At 45.9% G+C, this 15332-nt stretch overlaps 1 protein-coding gene across 1 annotated transcript in view; it reads left to right on the top strand.

The window, feature by feature from the left end:
* asap2a (ArfGAP with SH3 domain, ankyrin repeat and PH domain 2a) overlaps window positions 1–15332 on the top strand; it is a 111100-nt gene that overhangs the window by 43450 nt on the left and 52318 nt on the right. Inside the window, 1 exon segment of the mRNA XM_084310883.1 lies at window positions 5167–5239. Coding sequence (XP_084167009.1) covers window positions 5167–5239 — 73 coding nt within the window.

Below are 15332 nucleotides of genomic sequence, written 5' to 3'. Positions count from 1 at the left end.
CCCGAACCCGTTGTTATTTGCCGAATGTCTTCCCCCCACTCTGTCTCCCATTCCTCCTCTGTCTCTCTCTACTGGACTGCCCAGTAGCAATAAAGCGATAAAAAACGCCAAAAAAAAAATCTTTAAGAAAGCTAGTAGCATCACCAGCATTCACTGTAGAAGTAGTGGTGGTACAGTTAATAGGATTTGTATCTTATGATAAGTAATGATGCTAAGCTTGCTACAGCCTGTTCGGTGACTAATTAGGCTTAATACTGAGCTGTTGGGGCAGTTGCTTTTCCAAATCCTATACAATGACGGCTTCAGATTAATTTACAAATTACTTATTGGTTTTGGACGACTATCCTAGAGCGCAAGCAGATGGATAATGATTTGACTATTACGCCGTCCCACACACTATTGCAGATTGATGTAGGCATAGCGATGTGCGGAGAAAGTGAATGAGGTCTCGTACACAATAGGCAGACTGGAGGCTTGACCCCCCCCCCAGCAATAAAACGCTGCTACTCTGCCTGCCATTGGTTGGCTCTCAAGAGGTCAAGTTCAGGTCGTACCCCGCCTCCACTAGCGGTTCCTAGAAAGAGCAGATGCCTTAACACTTTCGCGGCCACTTGGATCCGTCTAAAATCACTCTAAACGGCCAGCATTTCTAAACGGACTTGCATAGTCCGTGGGGCTGTTTGTAGGGCTAAATCTATACTTTATAGTATTGCTATCTGTCCATTCTCATTGTCAATTGACACCATAAACCGTCCCTTCAAAATGGCTTAAAGATTTTTTTTTTCATCATCAATACATTCTCATTTTATAGCCTCATTTTATAGAATATAAGCGTTATAAGGGATTTCGGCTGGGATATTTCCTGGAAGGCGAGATACAGGCCGCTAAGCTAGTAACGTTGAATACAATGGCATTTTGGATATACAGAAGCTACAGTTAAAACTCAAACTGCATATGATCGGTATGATGGTCCACCATGAATGCATGAAAGGGGGGGGGGGGACACACACACGTCGTTTCTGATTTATTGATGACCAATAACCGCGTTAGCCTCAGTAGCCACATTTGCTGATCGGGTGGATGGCTATCATAACAAGCCCTGATCAGCATGTAATTTACATGAAAAAGATCTTACCGTGGGCCGGTTGGATCCCGCAAAGCATTTCCCAGTTATCGATCGCCATCTGGAAGATCGATATGTCCATTGGCTGATGATATATTCCTTTACTGCACACTGAAATCCGCATCCCAAAACGTATTCCAAGCTACAGGCTATAGGCATCGCTTCAGGTTAGCAGAAAACTACATTGGAGGTCCAGAAAAAACAAGACAACTTCTGCCACAGGGAACACTGCATTATCGAGATAGCGCCCCTAAGAGGATCTGGCCGATAATGCACTTTTTCGAATTCAAAGAATAGGGTACTTCTGCAGTGCTGCTCGGTGACATCGAGTAGGTTATTACAATGGAATAAAAGCCAAAACAACCTTGCCACGGACATGTCCGTGGTTGGTCCTCAACCGTTGGATTCGAAACACGGATTTATCCGTGGTTGGGCGGGATTGTGTTAAAGGGGAACTACGCATAATTCATACATGCTTTCCTCTGGTCTCAGACAGTCCAAATATTAGTGATCATGAACAACTCTCTCCAAAATCCAAAAACGAGTGAGAAAACTCTGTCATCATCACTAGCTATAAAGTCTGACACTGCTCTATAGATGATGAATTGTTTTTTTTATCAACTTTTTCTCCCCATTTTTCTATTTTTCTCCCTTCCCCAATTTCGTATTGTCCAATTCTACCCTCCCCTGTCTCGAACGCTGTTAAGCCATGCCTCCCACAAGCCGGCTGCAATGTGGACGAAGCCTTGCATCACGTGTCCCCTCCGGTACACGAGGAGGCAGCCGTCGCATCTTTTCACCTGCACAGCGCGATCTCTCAGCGGCGAGGGTCTGCGTGGGAGGGACACGCCGCCCCCGTCGCTTCCTGATTCTACTGCGCAGGCGCACCAACCGACCTGTAGGAGTCGCTGTCCACAACGTCCGATCCCCACCCACCAGCTTCCCACCCCCTAATACTGCCAATTGTATTAGTATGAACGACCAGCCAAGCTGATAGCAATGCGGAGAGCTGGGCTCGAACCCAGCGTCTCCTGCATTGGTGGTGAGCGCCTTGCCCACTGTACCACCTAGCCGCCCTCATAGATGATGAATTGTGAAAGATGTTGTAGGTGACATAGAGAGCACCCAGGGTGAAGGATGTTGTAGGTGATACTGAGAGCACCCAGGGTGAAGGATGTTGTAGGTGATACTGAGAGCACCCAGGGTGAAAGATGTTGTAGGTGATACTGAGAGCACCCAGGGTGAAGGATGTTGTAGGTGATACTGAGAGCACCCAGGGTGAAGGATGGTATAAATAAAATAAAAAATTCTGTGGGGCTACAAAGTCGGTCTCCTATTCATTATCAATGGAGCCACTCCAGACTTTATACTTGATGACATCATCACAAGTTTGATTATTTCTTCTCTGCTTTCTGGCTCTGGGAGAGAGAGTAGCACATGTTCACACATTTTGATTGAACTGTCTTAGGCCATGGCAATAACATTAGAATTCTTAATTTGGGTGGTGTTTCCATTCAAAATCCAGTCATTTGGTTTGTCGTGTTGAACTTTGTGGCTGTGTGAGTGATGTGGCTCAGGTGTGTTCCACCGGCTGTATGCATATTATTACCTAGTCTACAATGGTGAGCAGTTTGACTCTTGATATGACGACTAAAGACATTCTTATAGATAACTAATAGTCAAGGACTTTGTCGACGGATTCTTTTCATTGAGTTTCCCCTCATGCAATAACTCAAAAGCACTTCTTCAAATTGAATACTTATCAGAGATGTGCATGTGCTTGTCATCTTCCAGGAAATAATCATCATCATTCGGTATGAAAAACCAATAAACATCGACTAACACATTTCAGTCGACTCAATACCAACCCTGGCCGATGCACTGGTTAGTGGACTGTGTGGGAGCAGCCTGTCCTCCACAGGCTGACTGTACTGTGTCTGTGGCCTTTATTCCACCATCTTTCATCTCCAGTGAATCAGACCGGTGGTGTAACTCTATCCCACCGCCTGACTGTGTCTCCTCCACAGCTTATAGGTGGTCCTGTCTGTGTGTCATCAGGCCAGCACTGATAACCGCTCTGAGTGAACAAGTCTCTCTCTCTCTCTCTCTCTCTCTCTCTCTCTCTCTCTCTCTCTCTCTCTCTCTCTCTCTCTCTCTCTCTCTCTCTCTCACAGTAGTGGTGGTCTTCTCTGTCTTTTCCTTTTCATTCTGTCACTAATTTTCTCTGTCTTTCTTTTCTCTTTTTCTCTACCGCCATCTCTCTCTGTTTTTTTCTGTTCCTTTTTATTCTCTCTCTCTGTGTGAAATACGAGCACTGTGCCGAGTGGTTCTTACAGTAGTCTACTGAATGACATGTGTCGAATGGGAAACTGCTCATCATAGCTTAGATGTTACAACACAGATTTATGGATTTCAATCTGTTTTCTGTCATCACAGCTACTGGTTTCTTTTTGCCAGGTGGAGTTTGTGTGTGTGTGAGAGAGAGAGAGAGAGAGAGAATGGGAGTGAAACTGAATGGGAGTCATTGTGTCCATCTAGTTTTGTTTTCATTAAGTCCAGGGGACCCGATCTGTTTTAAGTCAGGATGAGGAGGCAGGGTGGAGTGGGTGGTGCCGGGGCAGGGCTGGCTGGCTGGCTGGCTGGCCGGCTGCTTGCTTGGCTGGTTGCTTGGCTGGCTGGCTGCTTCAAGACTGGGTGCTAGGCTGGCTAGCTGTTTGGCTGGCTGGCTGCTAGGCTGGCTGGCTGCTTGGCTGGCTGGCTGCTTGGCTGGCTGGCTGCTTGGCTGGCTGGCTGCTTGGCTGGCTGGCTGGCTGGCTGGCTGGCTGCTTGGCTGGCTGGCTAGCTGTTTGGCTGGCTGCTTGGCTGGCTGGCTGGCTGCTTGGCTGGGTGGATGGCTCATTGGATGATTGGTTTGCTGGCTGCTTGGGCGGATCTACCAAGAACTAATATCCCAAATCCCAGCAGATCCCTCAGTCATTAGTTACAATAGCGCCTTCTCTCAGCTGGGCTCAGAGCTTTAGTTGGCATTAGTCTAGGCTAATATATGTGTTTACATGAGTGTGTGTGCGTGCGTGCGTGTGCACGCGTAAAATGCGCATTCATGTGAGACCGCTGCTTCACTCTGCTGTCATAGAAGCTAGAAGTCAACCAACACACACACACACACACACGCACACACACACACACACACTGTCTACTCTCTGATTGACTAGGGAGCTCATGTCTATTATTAGACTCGCCCTGAATAATGCATCACCTGCAGACAGTATGGAGACTGTATCTCACTCACTCACTCACTCACTCACTCACTCACTCACTCACTCACTCACTCACTCACTCACTCACTCACTCACTCACTCACTCACTCACTCACTCACTCACACATACTTAAGAGTATCGACTACCACCTGCAAACATACATGCATGAATACACCTGGGTTCATGTTGGTGTTAAGATGCTAGTTTGTAGGTAGGGCGAGGAGAGGCCTTCATCTCCAGACAGAGATGAAGACTAACAGACTGAGCTACACACACCCCAGAGAATACAATGACTTCTCTGCTTCACTGTTACCTCGGAGAACTAGCCACACATTCTGACGTGATATCTTCATGTTGATATGCGATACCTCAGAGAACATGCCACATACGATAACATGTTATTATTACATGTTATATTGACTACATGTTATATATCAGTAAACTGAATCGGTGCAGTTGACACAAACAAAACCATCAGCTATAGTCATACCTACATCATTTAGAATAGTGGAATATTCCCTACTACACACACTAAAATGTTACCTGCATCTTTGCTTTCCAAAGGGTTTCACTGTTTCACTGATTTCAAACGCTTCTTTTTCTCTCTTCCTCTTCTTGTCCCCATCCTTCTTCTCCTCTCTTCTCTTCTGAATCTTCTCTCTCTTTCTTCTCTCTCTCTCTCTCTCTCTCTCTCTCTCTCTCTCTCTCTCTCTCTCTCTCTCTCTCTCTCTCTCTCTCTCTCTCTCTCTCTCTCTCTCTCTCTCTGTGTATCTCTCCCTCTCTAGGCTCTTGATGTGGACCGCAGTGTTTTGTACAAGATGAAGAAGTCTGTGAAGGCCATCTACACTTCTGGTCTCGGTGAGTCGTGTCTCTCTGTCTGTAGGTCGTTCACTCGGGGTTCAGTGTTTGTTGAGTTCTACTTGGCTTTTTAAGTAAAATAATTAATAAAAAAACATGATGTCACACTGATTTATTTTCAACTGTATTTTTATTGATATCTTAGACAACTTAAACAAGAATAAGGACATTAAAATGAAAAGCAGGACAAAAACAGAACAATTAAAAACTGAAAAACTGGCAGCTTGTCTACAATCTGTGGGACATCCAGCTTCTCTTTTTAAATGCTCCATAAATGGATTCCAGACTTTCCCAAAGGACGATCCGCGCACTGGGAGTCTCGAGTTTAAAGATTCTGCATCGCCTCTCTTAGCCACCCAGCTTGGCGGATGATGAGACGGTCTCCGTGCCGGCAACAACGTAACGCGTTTTGTTATCTGGACATCCGACAGTGTTGTTAAAGACTGAACTCCAGTAAGTGAACGGGTTAGGAGACTGCCAACATGCGCGAGGAAGACTGCACTGTGATTCTGAGTGACTCCAAAAACGGAATGTCTACAAACATTGCACTTTACATTACACAGTCCAAAATAAGTCGCCACTCGGGCCAGAGTGGCTTAAAGGAAAACTCCAACATTTTGGGAAATTAGCTTATTTGCCATCTACCCTGGAGTTAGACAAGAAGATGCATACATTTTTCTTCTCTGTGCATGCAGTAGGAGTAGGAAGACGTTGGGAACTAGGCTAATGGAGGAACCTACTTCCAGTGACTGACGCTAAGCTAGGCTAACGTGCGTGTCTTCCTACTCCTACTGCATGCACAGAGAAGAAAAAAGGTATGTATCTTCTTGTCTAACTCCAGGGTAGATGGCAAATAAGCTAATTTCCCAAAATGTTGGGAGTTTTCCTTTGAGTGGCAGTGAATTACTGCGTGAGTGAGTTAGTGACATTGGCAGTCGTAGAGGTGCTTTGCATCTAATAAATAGGTGATGATATTATGATATGTTGTCTATGTCGTCCAGGTCACAAGTGTGTGATCACTGTGCTCATTCAGCTCACTCACTCAGGGCTGCTGGCCGTCACAGCCGTGGGGTGTTCTCAGCTCCTATTGTTGGGCCCAGATGACAGCACCCTGCTGGGGGGGGGGGAGAGGGAGAGAAGAGGGAGAGGCCCTCTAAACAATGTGCTGAGCGTGTCTTTCTGGGAACAGTGCTACTCTGTCCAGACCAGGGGGACAGCTGTCTGATCCTGACCCCTAGAAACAGCTGGTAGAGGGCACTCCCTGCCCCTGTGTGTGTGCATGCTTGTGGTCACATTAATCATCTCACTGTACCCACCGTTACACGGTCTACTAATGCATTTCCAAACACTGGGGCTCAAGTTATTTCTCTCCTCTCCTCTCATTGTCACATATACAGTGCTTTGGTGTCATCCATCCCAAAACAAAACCGGTAGAGATTGTGTGTGTGTGTGTGTGTGTGTGTCTGAGAAAGAGGCTACAGTGGCTCAGGAGGTAGAGCAGTCGTCTGGCAATCCGGAGGTTCCTGGTTCGATTCCCGCTCCTCCTGGGCAGCGATGTGTCCTTGAGCAAGACACTTAACCCCTAATTGCTCCCGATGAGCAGGTCGGCACCTTGCATGGTTGCCTCTGCCGTCGGTGTGTGAATGTGTGAATTAATGGGTAAAATGTCAGTAACAAATTGTAAAGCGCTTTGGATAAAAGCGCTCTATAAAAAAGCAGCCATTTACCATTTAGCCAAAGAGAGTGAATGTGTATATGAATCTATTAGGGAATTTCCCCAATGCTAAAATCCCATACCAACAACCACGGGTCACAGCGTCAGAAATCAAAGCGGAGAGACTTGATTCTCTGCATTTTCGGTACATAGAGACACATTGGATCTCTCTAATGGAGAAAAAGAAAAACTGATTATAATCTCATCGTTCTTTTGTTCCACCTGAGATCCCAAACTAGTCTATATATTTTTTTATCACATTTTTATAATAATAATACACAAGACATCACAGGACAGTACTTCAACAATAATAATTACAATAACGACAAGACAATTCAATTAAATAAAACTAAATAGAAAACAGAAATAATAAAAACAGAATATAAAAATAAAACTATACTGTCACAGACACTACAAAAGACAACTAGTCTTTGGACGGCGCTTGTTTCGGACTTGTATCGGCAGTGAAAAGGGGTGCGTCGCCACGTCCGTCTCTTCATGTGAAATTCCTCTCTCTTGTTCGCTGTCACAACAAACAAATCATGCGTTTGTCTATGAAAGCACCTTCATTTGAATGCCACCAGGATAGCTGGTTACACCAGTTTGGGCTGCAGGTATCCCAGACCGTTGCCAGTAGTATTTTCACAAGGGGCCGACTTCCCCATCGAGACGGTGTCTGCCTGCCCGCCTGCTCTGGAGTCAACAGGGCACTGTGTGAAAGCGACGTGCCTGCGGTCCAGTGAGGCTCGTCCAGATCTCTATCTGGGTTTAGAGTAGAAACCCAGTCTGCGTTTTGTCCTTGACGTGACACTATCAGTGGCTGTGGTGGTGGTGTTGGTTGTTGTTAAGGGAAAGTTGGCTCAACTCATCTGTTTTGAATACAAGCAGAACGGCTACCCTCTGTCTGTATTTGTACTGGCTTACAACTGAATTCCATACAAGCAACAGTGTGTGTGTGTTTGCACACACGCCTGTGTGTGTTTATGTGTTATGTGTTTTATGTGTGTCCCCCCCCCCCCCCCCCCCCAGCAGCCCCATGTCTTTTCATAATCACAGATAATCCCAAAACAACTATTAGTGTTGTTGGTTTGGATAGTTGTAGTTCAGTCAAGCCGCTTGGTAGAGAGGAGAGACAGAGAAGTAGAGGTGCTGCAAGAGGGTACGTTTTGGGGAGCAAGGCACCCGAGTATGAACTAATATACATTTTGAATTCGAACACATCTTTACAGTTTGAACATTTTAACGTTTAACCAGGATGGAACAATTGCGAGTGCGGTCTGCGAAAGTGACAGTTTTGTGTGTTTGCGTTCTTTTGTGATGAGGAAATAAAGGGTTTAGCAGAGTGAAAAACCTGCTAAACCTAAACCTGCGTGTCTTCATGCTCTCCACGTGTGAATACGTACCGTCTGTGAAAATATAAATATGCTTGCACAGGTATTGGACAAATATTTTTGAGACCATCTCGGGAAGTATTGAGACAAATCTTGAACCAAATGTATTGACAGCGCTTTTTGGATACTCTCCACCTATTTTATCACTTTCAAAGCACAAAGCACACGTTGTGGCATTTACCACTCTACTGGCCAGGCGGCGTGTAGCCTTTTTACAACGCATCCGCGTTTCCGGCGCTCTGATTGGCCACGTCATGTGACATGTGCGCCCAATAGCGTGTTTGCCCATTTCTGCGTCGAACAGCCTGCAAACTACCTGGCGTTCTATCGCCATGCTCTAAGACAAACTCTAACCTTAACCAACTTCGAAGAGTGCCTAAGCTTAACCAGTGTAGAAACTTGCCGTCCCACGATTGGCGCTCATGTCACATGACCTGGCCAATCGGAGCGCAAAACGGGAACCCGGAAACGGCGATGCGTTGTAAAAAGGCTTCAAGCGGCCAGGCGGCTGATTCTGTTTAAATGGAAGTCCACTGCTCCCCCCTCTCAACTTCACTGGATTAGAGACATACTATACTTTATCAAACTAGAAAAGATAAGATGTACTCTGAGCGGTTCTTCATCCATGTTCAAGAAAACGTGGGGTTCATTCCTTGTGCTTGTGGATGATGTACAGTTCCATACTATTCCAGAATAGCAATTATCATGCTGCTTGCTGGCATTCATCTGTGTGAACGATAATACAGCGTGATTTATTTGATATATATGGAGAAGCATGGTTGGGTACTTGAACATGTGCTATATATGATATACTATTATTATATATGTATATATACTTTTGAGACAACTCTGTTGTGCGACCAAGTCAGTGTTTGTTTGTCTTCTTGTTTACTTTTTATTTTTCTCTGTTTAATGTTGTTATATGTTCCATGTGGACAATGACAATACAATAATGCATATACTTTGACTTGTATGTCCTCAAACAAATATAATAAACAAAAAAGTGGAAAAAAAAGAAAGTATAAATATGGTCGTTATAGAGACGATACTGTGAGCCACAGGTGAAAGAGAGCTATATTAAAATAACAGATGAAGTCAACCAACTATGAAGCTACGTCTGATATTAAAGAGACTGACGCTGGTGTTCTGAACCCTGCAGTTCTGGCTTGGAACCCAAAGGCCTTTGAATGTGCACTGGTACACGGCATGATAACGAGATGTTTTTGATTTGAATGGTTCCTTTTCTATCCCTACAAGCTGCAGTCCACCCTGGTGCAACTTCCTCCCAGACAGGTGTTTTATGATGACAGACAAAAATACAGACAGATGGACTGACGGCTAGTTGGTAGCCAACCAGACCTCTCCGTCAGAATCGGAACCCATCAGAATCCGTCAAGCAGGCAGATAAGCTTCCAGGCAGCCAGCCATCCATCCTTCCATCCAGCCAGCCAGTCAATCTCATTGACAGTCAAGATGGGGGCAGCGGTGGCTTAAAGGTTAGAGAAGTGGGCTGGATGGAATAACACTCTCCCGTCCCTCAATACATAACCGCTGAAGTGCCCTTCACAGCAAGGCACTTAACCCCCAACTGCTCCACTGGAGTTGCTCAGTGGCCAACAGTGTGGTTGTACTGGGCAGCTCCCAGGTGTGAAGGGCGTTGCTGAAAAAGAGCATTAATGAACCTACCCTGGGTAAATAAAGGTTAAAGAAATAACTTACTGTGGGTAAACAAAGGTTAAAAACTGAACCTACCCTGGTTAAATAAAGGTTAAAATCAGAACCTACCCTGGGTAAATAAAGGTTAAAGAAATAACCTACTGTGGGTAAATAAAGGTTAAAAACGGAACCTACCCTGGGTAAATAAAGGTTAAAGAAATAACCTACTGTGGGTAAATAAAGGTTAAAAACAGAACCTACCCTGGGTAAAGGAAGGTTAAAAAGAAAGGGCCAGTGAGAGTTGTATATGTTTTTTCTGTTCTGTCAGGCTGACCAGGCTCTCTGGGGCCATGACCCACTAAGTAGTCATGTGTATTCTAGAGAGAGAGCATCACTCATAATTAGGGATGCTCGATATTGGCTTTTTTACCGATACCGATATACCGATATTGTCCAACTCTTAATTTCCGATACCGATATCAACCGATACCGATATATGCAGGGTTCAGGTAATTTCAGGTAATTAACATTATGTCTTGTTGTGGAATTAACATAACATTATGCATACTTTTGACAATAAATAAAATCAGAATTTGTTCTTACTTGCTTGCCTGGGTAAATAAAGGTTATAGAAATGTCAATTATTATTTTTTTTTTTCGATACTGATATTTTCCGATATCACATTTGAATGCCAATATCGGTAGACCGATAATATCAGACATCCCTACTCATAATGGAAGACCACTGTGTAGAATTAATTCTAGAGAGAGAGCATCACTCATAAAATGGAAGGACACTGTAATATAATTCAGCAGATGATGATATTGTAAAATGATATTCCATATTTTATGTGCATTTCAGAAAATATTTTTGTTCTACAATCTATATGGTACAGTTAACCCATTTCTACTAACTAACTGCACTTTCAAGCTACAATAGGGTAACTGAACTTTCAAGCTATGCCAGGGTAACTGCACTTTCAAGCTATGCCAGGGTAACTGCACTTTCAGGCTATGCCAGGGTAACTGCACTTTCAAGCTATGCCAGGGTCACTGCACTTTCAGGCTACGTCAGGGTAACTGCACTTTCAAGCTACAATAGGGTAACTGCACTTTCAAGCTATGCCAGCGTAACTGAACTTTCAAGGTATGCCAGTGTAACTGCACTTTCAAGGTATGCCAGTGTAACTGCACTTTCAGGCTATGCCAGTGTAACTGCACTTTCAAGGTATGCCAGTGTAACTGCACTTTCAAGCTACACTAGGGTAACTGAACTTTCAAGCTATGCCAGGGTAGGGTAACTGCACTTTCAAGCTACGCCAGGGTAACTGTACTTCCAAGATACGCCAGGGTAACTGAACTTTCAAGCTACAATAGGGTAACTGAACTTTCAAACTATGCCAGCATAACTGCACTTTCAAGGTGTGTGTGCGTGTGTGTGTGTGCGTGTGTGTGTGTGCGTGTGTGTGTGCGTGTGTGCGTAATGAAAATACAGGCTCCTCTCAGCTTTCTAGCAGGATAATGAGGCCCAAACACTCAGCGGGTTGCTGACTGCAGACTATTCCCAGAATAAACTGGGTACTTTTCCTCTGGCAACACACTCCTGAGTGACAGGCTGGCTGCCCATATCAGGATACCTCTGGGTGTGTGCGAGGAGAAGGTATAGTGCTAGAGATGAGAAATGAATGGAGAGAGAGAGGCAGGAGAGGTGTAGTGATGGAGAGAGAGAAGGTGGAAGGTGGGGTGGAAGAGAGAAAAAAGAGGAAGAGAAAGCACCAGAGGCTGAAAGTGAATAGTAGTGTAATGGCTCCATACCTGGGGGAGAGTGAGAGAGAGACACATAGGAGAGTGCAGCAGGTGAAGAGCTTGTCTTGGTCAGTGTGGCTGTGGGGCTTTGAGTGTGGAGCCAGGCAGTGGTTTAAATGAATAAACCAGCAGAGTCTGACATCCTCTGAAGCAGGAGCTGATGCAACACCGCTGCCAGGGATAAGTCACCAGCTCCTGCTACACAGCCTGTTGGGTAGAATGTCGCACTGGTATTCCACCTCAGGTTCTGTGTAAAGGGTACGAACACGGAATGGGGCCGTTGTTGTTCAGTGGAGGTAGACATGTGTACAACCCGCCACCGGGTGGGGGGGTGGTTAAGTTTTACATTTACATTTAGCGACTTACAAGTTCTGTACAACTAGCCAGCCGGAAGGGTCCAACTCTGGCAGCCAAGCGTCAGCCAACAGTGTTCGTCAATGGGGAGTTATGCCCGCTTTGTTTGGTTCGGTGTGAAAAAGCAAAGCCGGCATAACGAGGGGTCTCCTCTACAGCAACACTGCGGCGTCTCTGTTTTTAAAAGAGGCTTCTGTCAACGCTCTGGAAAAACAGGCAGCTTCACTGGCCAGTCCAAAAAAAAAGAAAAAAACCCACACAGGCCAATGAGAGAAGGTTCTGTTGGAGGAGGTACAGGTAGGCAGGCAGGGAGCTCCAGGGAGCTACAGGGAAGGCTCTGTTAGGGGCTGGTGAATTATGCAGCACTCAACCTCCGTGGCTGCAAGACATTATTGGACTCAATGGTATCTTGACGGGCAGTGCCCCCCCCCCATCTCTGACAATTGACACACATAAAAAACACACCAGATGCGCGCACACACACACACACACACTCACACACACACAAGCTTCCCCTTTCACTGCTGCCAGGTAAGAGTCTCCCTCGAACACTAATGTCATTAGAGAGAGGGAGAGATTTACATAAAATGGGAAACAGAGGAAGAGAGAGAGATTGACATAGAAGGGGAAACAGAGGAAGAGAGAGAGCGAGAGATTGATATAGAAGGGAGGGAGAATGAAAGAGACATTTACCGTCTTCCCTCTTAGTCGATGTTCTCTCTCTCTCGCTCCCTCTCCTGTGGGCAGTAAAGGTTTATGGTCCTCACTCTTGAGTCTACGCAGGCGGCCATATTGTTAAATGGATGTTACATCGGTTCAGGAACCTGGTTCACATGGCGTCCGCAGGGAGATGTTCAGAAAAACAAACTCTGGAAGAAGCCCTGTGGGAGAGTCACTGCTATCTGGAGATTACACTGTGTGTGTGTGTGTGTGGGGTGGGGGGAGGAGGCGGCATTACTGTAACAGAGATACAGTTCATGAAACTTTGACAATAAACATCTGAAAGTAAGTACAAAGTGTGTGTGTGTGTGTCTTGGCCTTTCTTTCTCCATTACAACTAGATTCCAGTAAACACTAGGCCACCGTTTCCTGAGGGCCAGCGACAGGAACCCTGTTCATTCTTCCATCTCCCGCCCTACACACACACCACACGCACACACGCACCTCACGCACACACACATACACGCACCTCACACGCACACACGCACCTCACACGCACACACACTGTCCCAGGATGAGCTTTTATGAAGGTAGTTATAGAGCTCCTCAAGTTGAAACATTAATATGAGAGACAGAGAGAGAGATGAATTCTGGTCTCGTTACGTCCAATCATGCAGTATGTGATGGTGTTATCATCCAGTCCCAGACAGAGACAGGAATTGGATCAGGATATGATGCAGAGTGGGGAGGCTTTTAGGTCTCTCTCTCTCAACGCTTTTAATCAAGCTTACATTTCCAACTACATTAGTCTTCTAGCTCAAGACTAGCCACTAACACTGACGAAGGAGCTTTTGCTTCGAAACATGTTTGTTCAAGGCTGCAATTAAAACTTTTTTGAATCCGAGAGTGCTGGTCCGGCTTCCTCCTGCTTTTTTCTATTTAATCGTCGGGATTTCAGCACCCAGTGTCGGATACAGAGAGCGTGGTCTATCTTGACTTTATTCTAGCTCAAGTAAATGTTTTCTGTTCTCATATCGGTGGATACATGTCCTGCAACATCCCCATCCTACACAGCCTTTAGAGGTCCAAGGCATTTGTCCCAGACTTCTAGTAGTATGTGTGTGTGTAGGTCATATTACAGTGAATACACACACACACACACATTAACCCAGGGGGGGTTTACACGTCTTGTCACGGGTGAATAGCGGCGCTCCGAGCTCATGTGCCACTTCAAAACAACAAAAGGGCCCGTCGGCCTGCTGGCCAGACGCCACGCTAGAGCCACAACAAAGCGCCAGGCTGATGGGGAAACAGTAGACCGTGGAGAGGCTCTGCGTCTGACATATTGACTTACTTTACTCTGTTTTTGGTCGACCCTTTATGACACATGTCGCCACTTTGGAACTGCAGCTGTTTGATTCTGATGTGGGGGGCGGCGTGGGTGGGCGCGTGTGCACACACGGTCGTGTCAAACGCGCACTGTTTGTCGTACACGGCCTCCGCAGGCTCGTCATCGCAGTGTGTTGAATGCTGCCCCCTGTGCAGTTAAGGCGGATCTCATTAGTAAGAACTTAAGTTCAAGCTGTCGCTGTTTTTTTATTTTCTTCTCCCTCTCGTGCAAATTGTAAAGGGAATCGGCATTTATTTGTTAGAAACCGCCCCGTGGCTTTATGATGCGCTCGTTGCATCAGGCGTCATGGTGTAGAGGAGGCCCCTAAAGAGCTGTGTGTCACACTGCCGTGTTCTGTAGTCTTTCATTAGATTAGTCTGATCTGTGGAGCTCTGAGGTGGTGGCTCTGTGGCTCTGAGCTTCCTGTTTCTTTCTGTTTTATATGATTGATATCTCTGGGGGCTAGACACCAGCTTATCTTCCTTGATCTCTACCACTGTCTGCCTCTTCATTATCCCTGTGTATGTGTCTGTCTGTCTGTCTGTCTGTCTGTCTGTCTGTCTGTCTGTCTGTCTGTCTGTCTGTCTGTCTGTCTGTCTGTCTGTCTGTCTGTCTGTCTGTCTGTCTGTCTGTCTGTCTGTCTGTCTGTCTGTGTGTGTGTGGGGGGGGGGGTTGTATTAGGTAGGTTATGAGCTGAGTCACCGGCAGCAGGTGTCTTCTACTGTCGGTTCTCACATTTTCTTCATACTCTCTCCCGCTCTCTCTCTCACACCGCTTCTCTCAAAGGTAAACTGGCCCCGTGTTGTCATGGTAACGGTCCCTGGTGCTCCAGCCTGTCTCCATCTCTCACTCCCTCCACCTCCTCCTCCTCCTCTGTCCCTCTGTGGTATTAGCTGTTATCAGCTGGCTATCCTAGCGTGGAGTGTATCAGCTGTCATGCGCCAGCCAGCCGGGCCCAGTGCTAAATGAAGTGGACGTTTGACAGTCCAGTCAGTCAGTGTGGTATCTTGTGACAGCTAGTTGAAGGCCTTCCTTATAGCTGGGTGCTGAACCCGGGTGTACACCATGGCTGCTCGATGATGGCAAACATTTAAATTACTATTATTAAACATGATTCCCCAT

This window comes from Notolepis coatsorum (assembly GCF_963971535.1).
Source record: "Notolepis coatsorum genome assembly, chromosome: 3".
Lineage (NCBI taxonomy): Eukaryota > Metazoa > Chordata > Actinopteri > Aulopiformes > Paralepididae > Notolepis > Notolepis coatsorum.
Note: the sequence above shows the minus strand (reverse complement) of the source record. Positions and strands in the feature narration are given on the sequence as shown.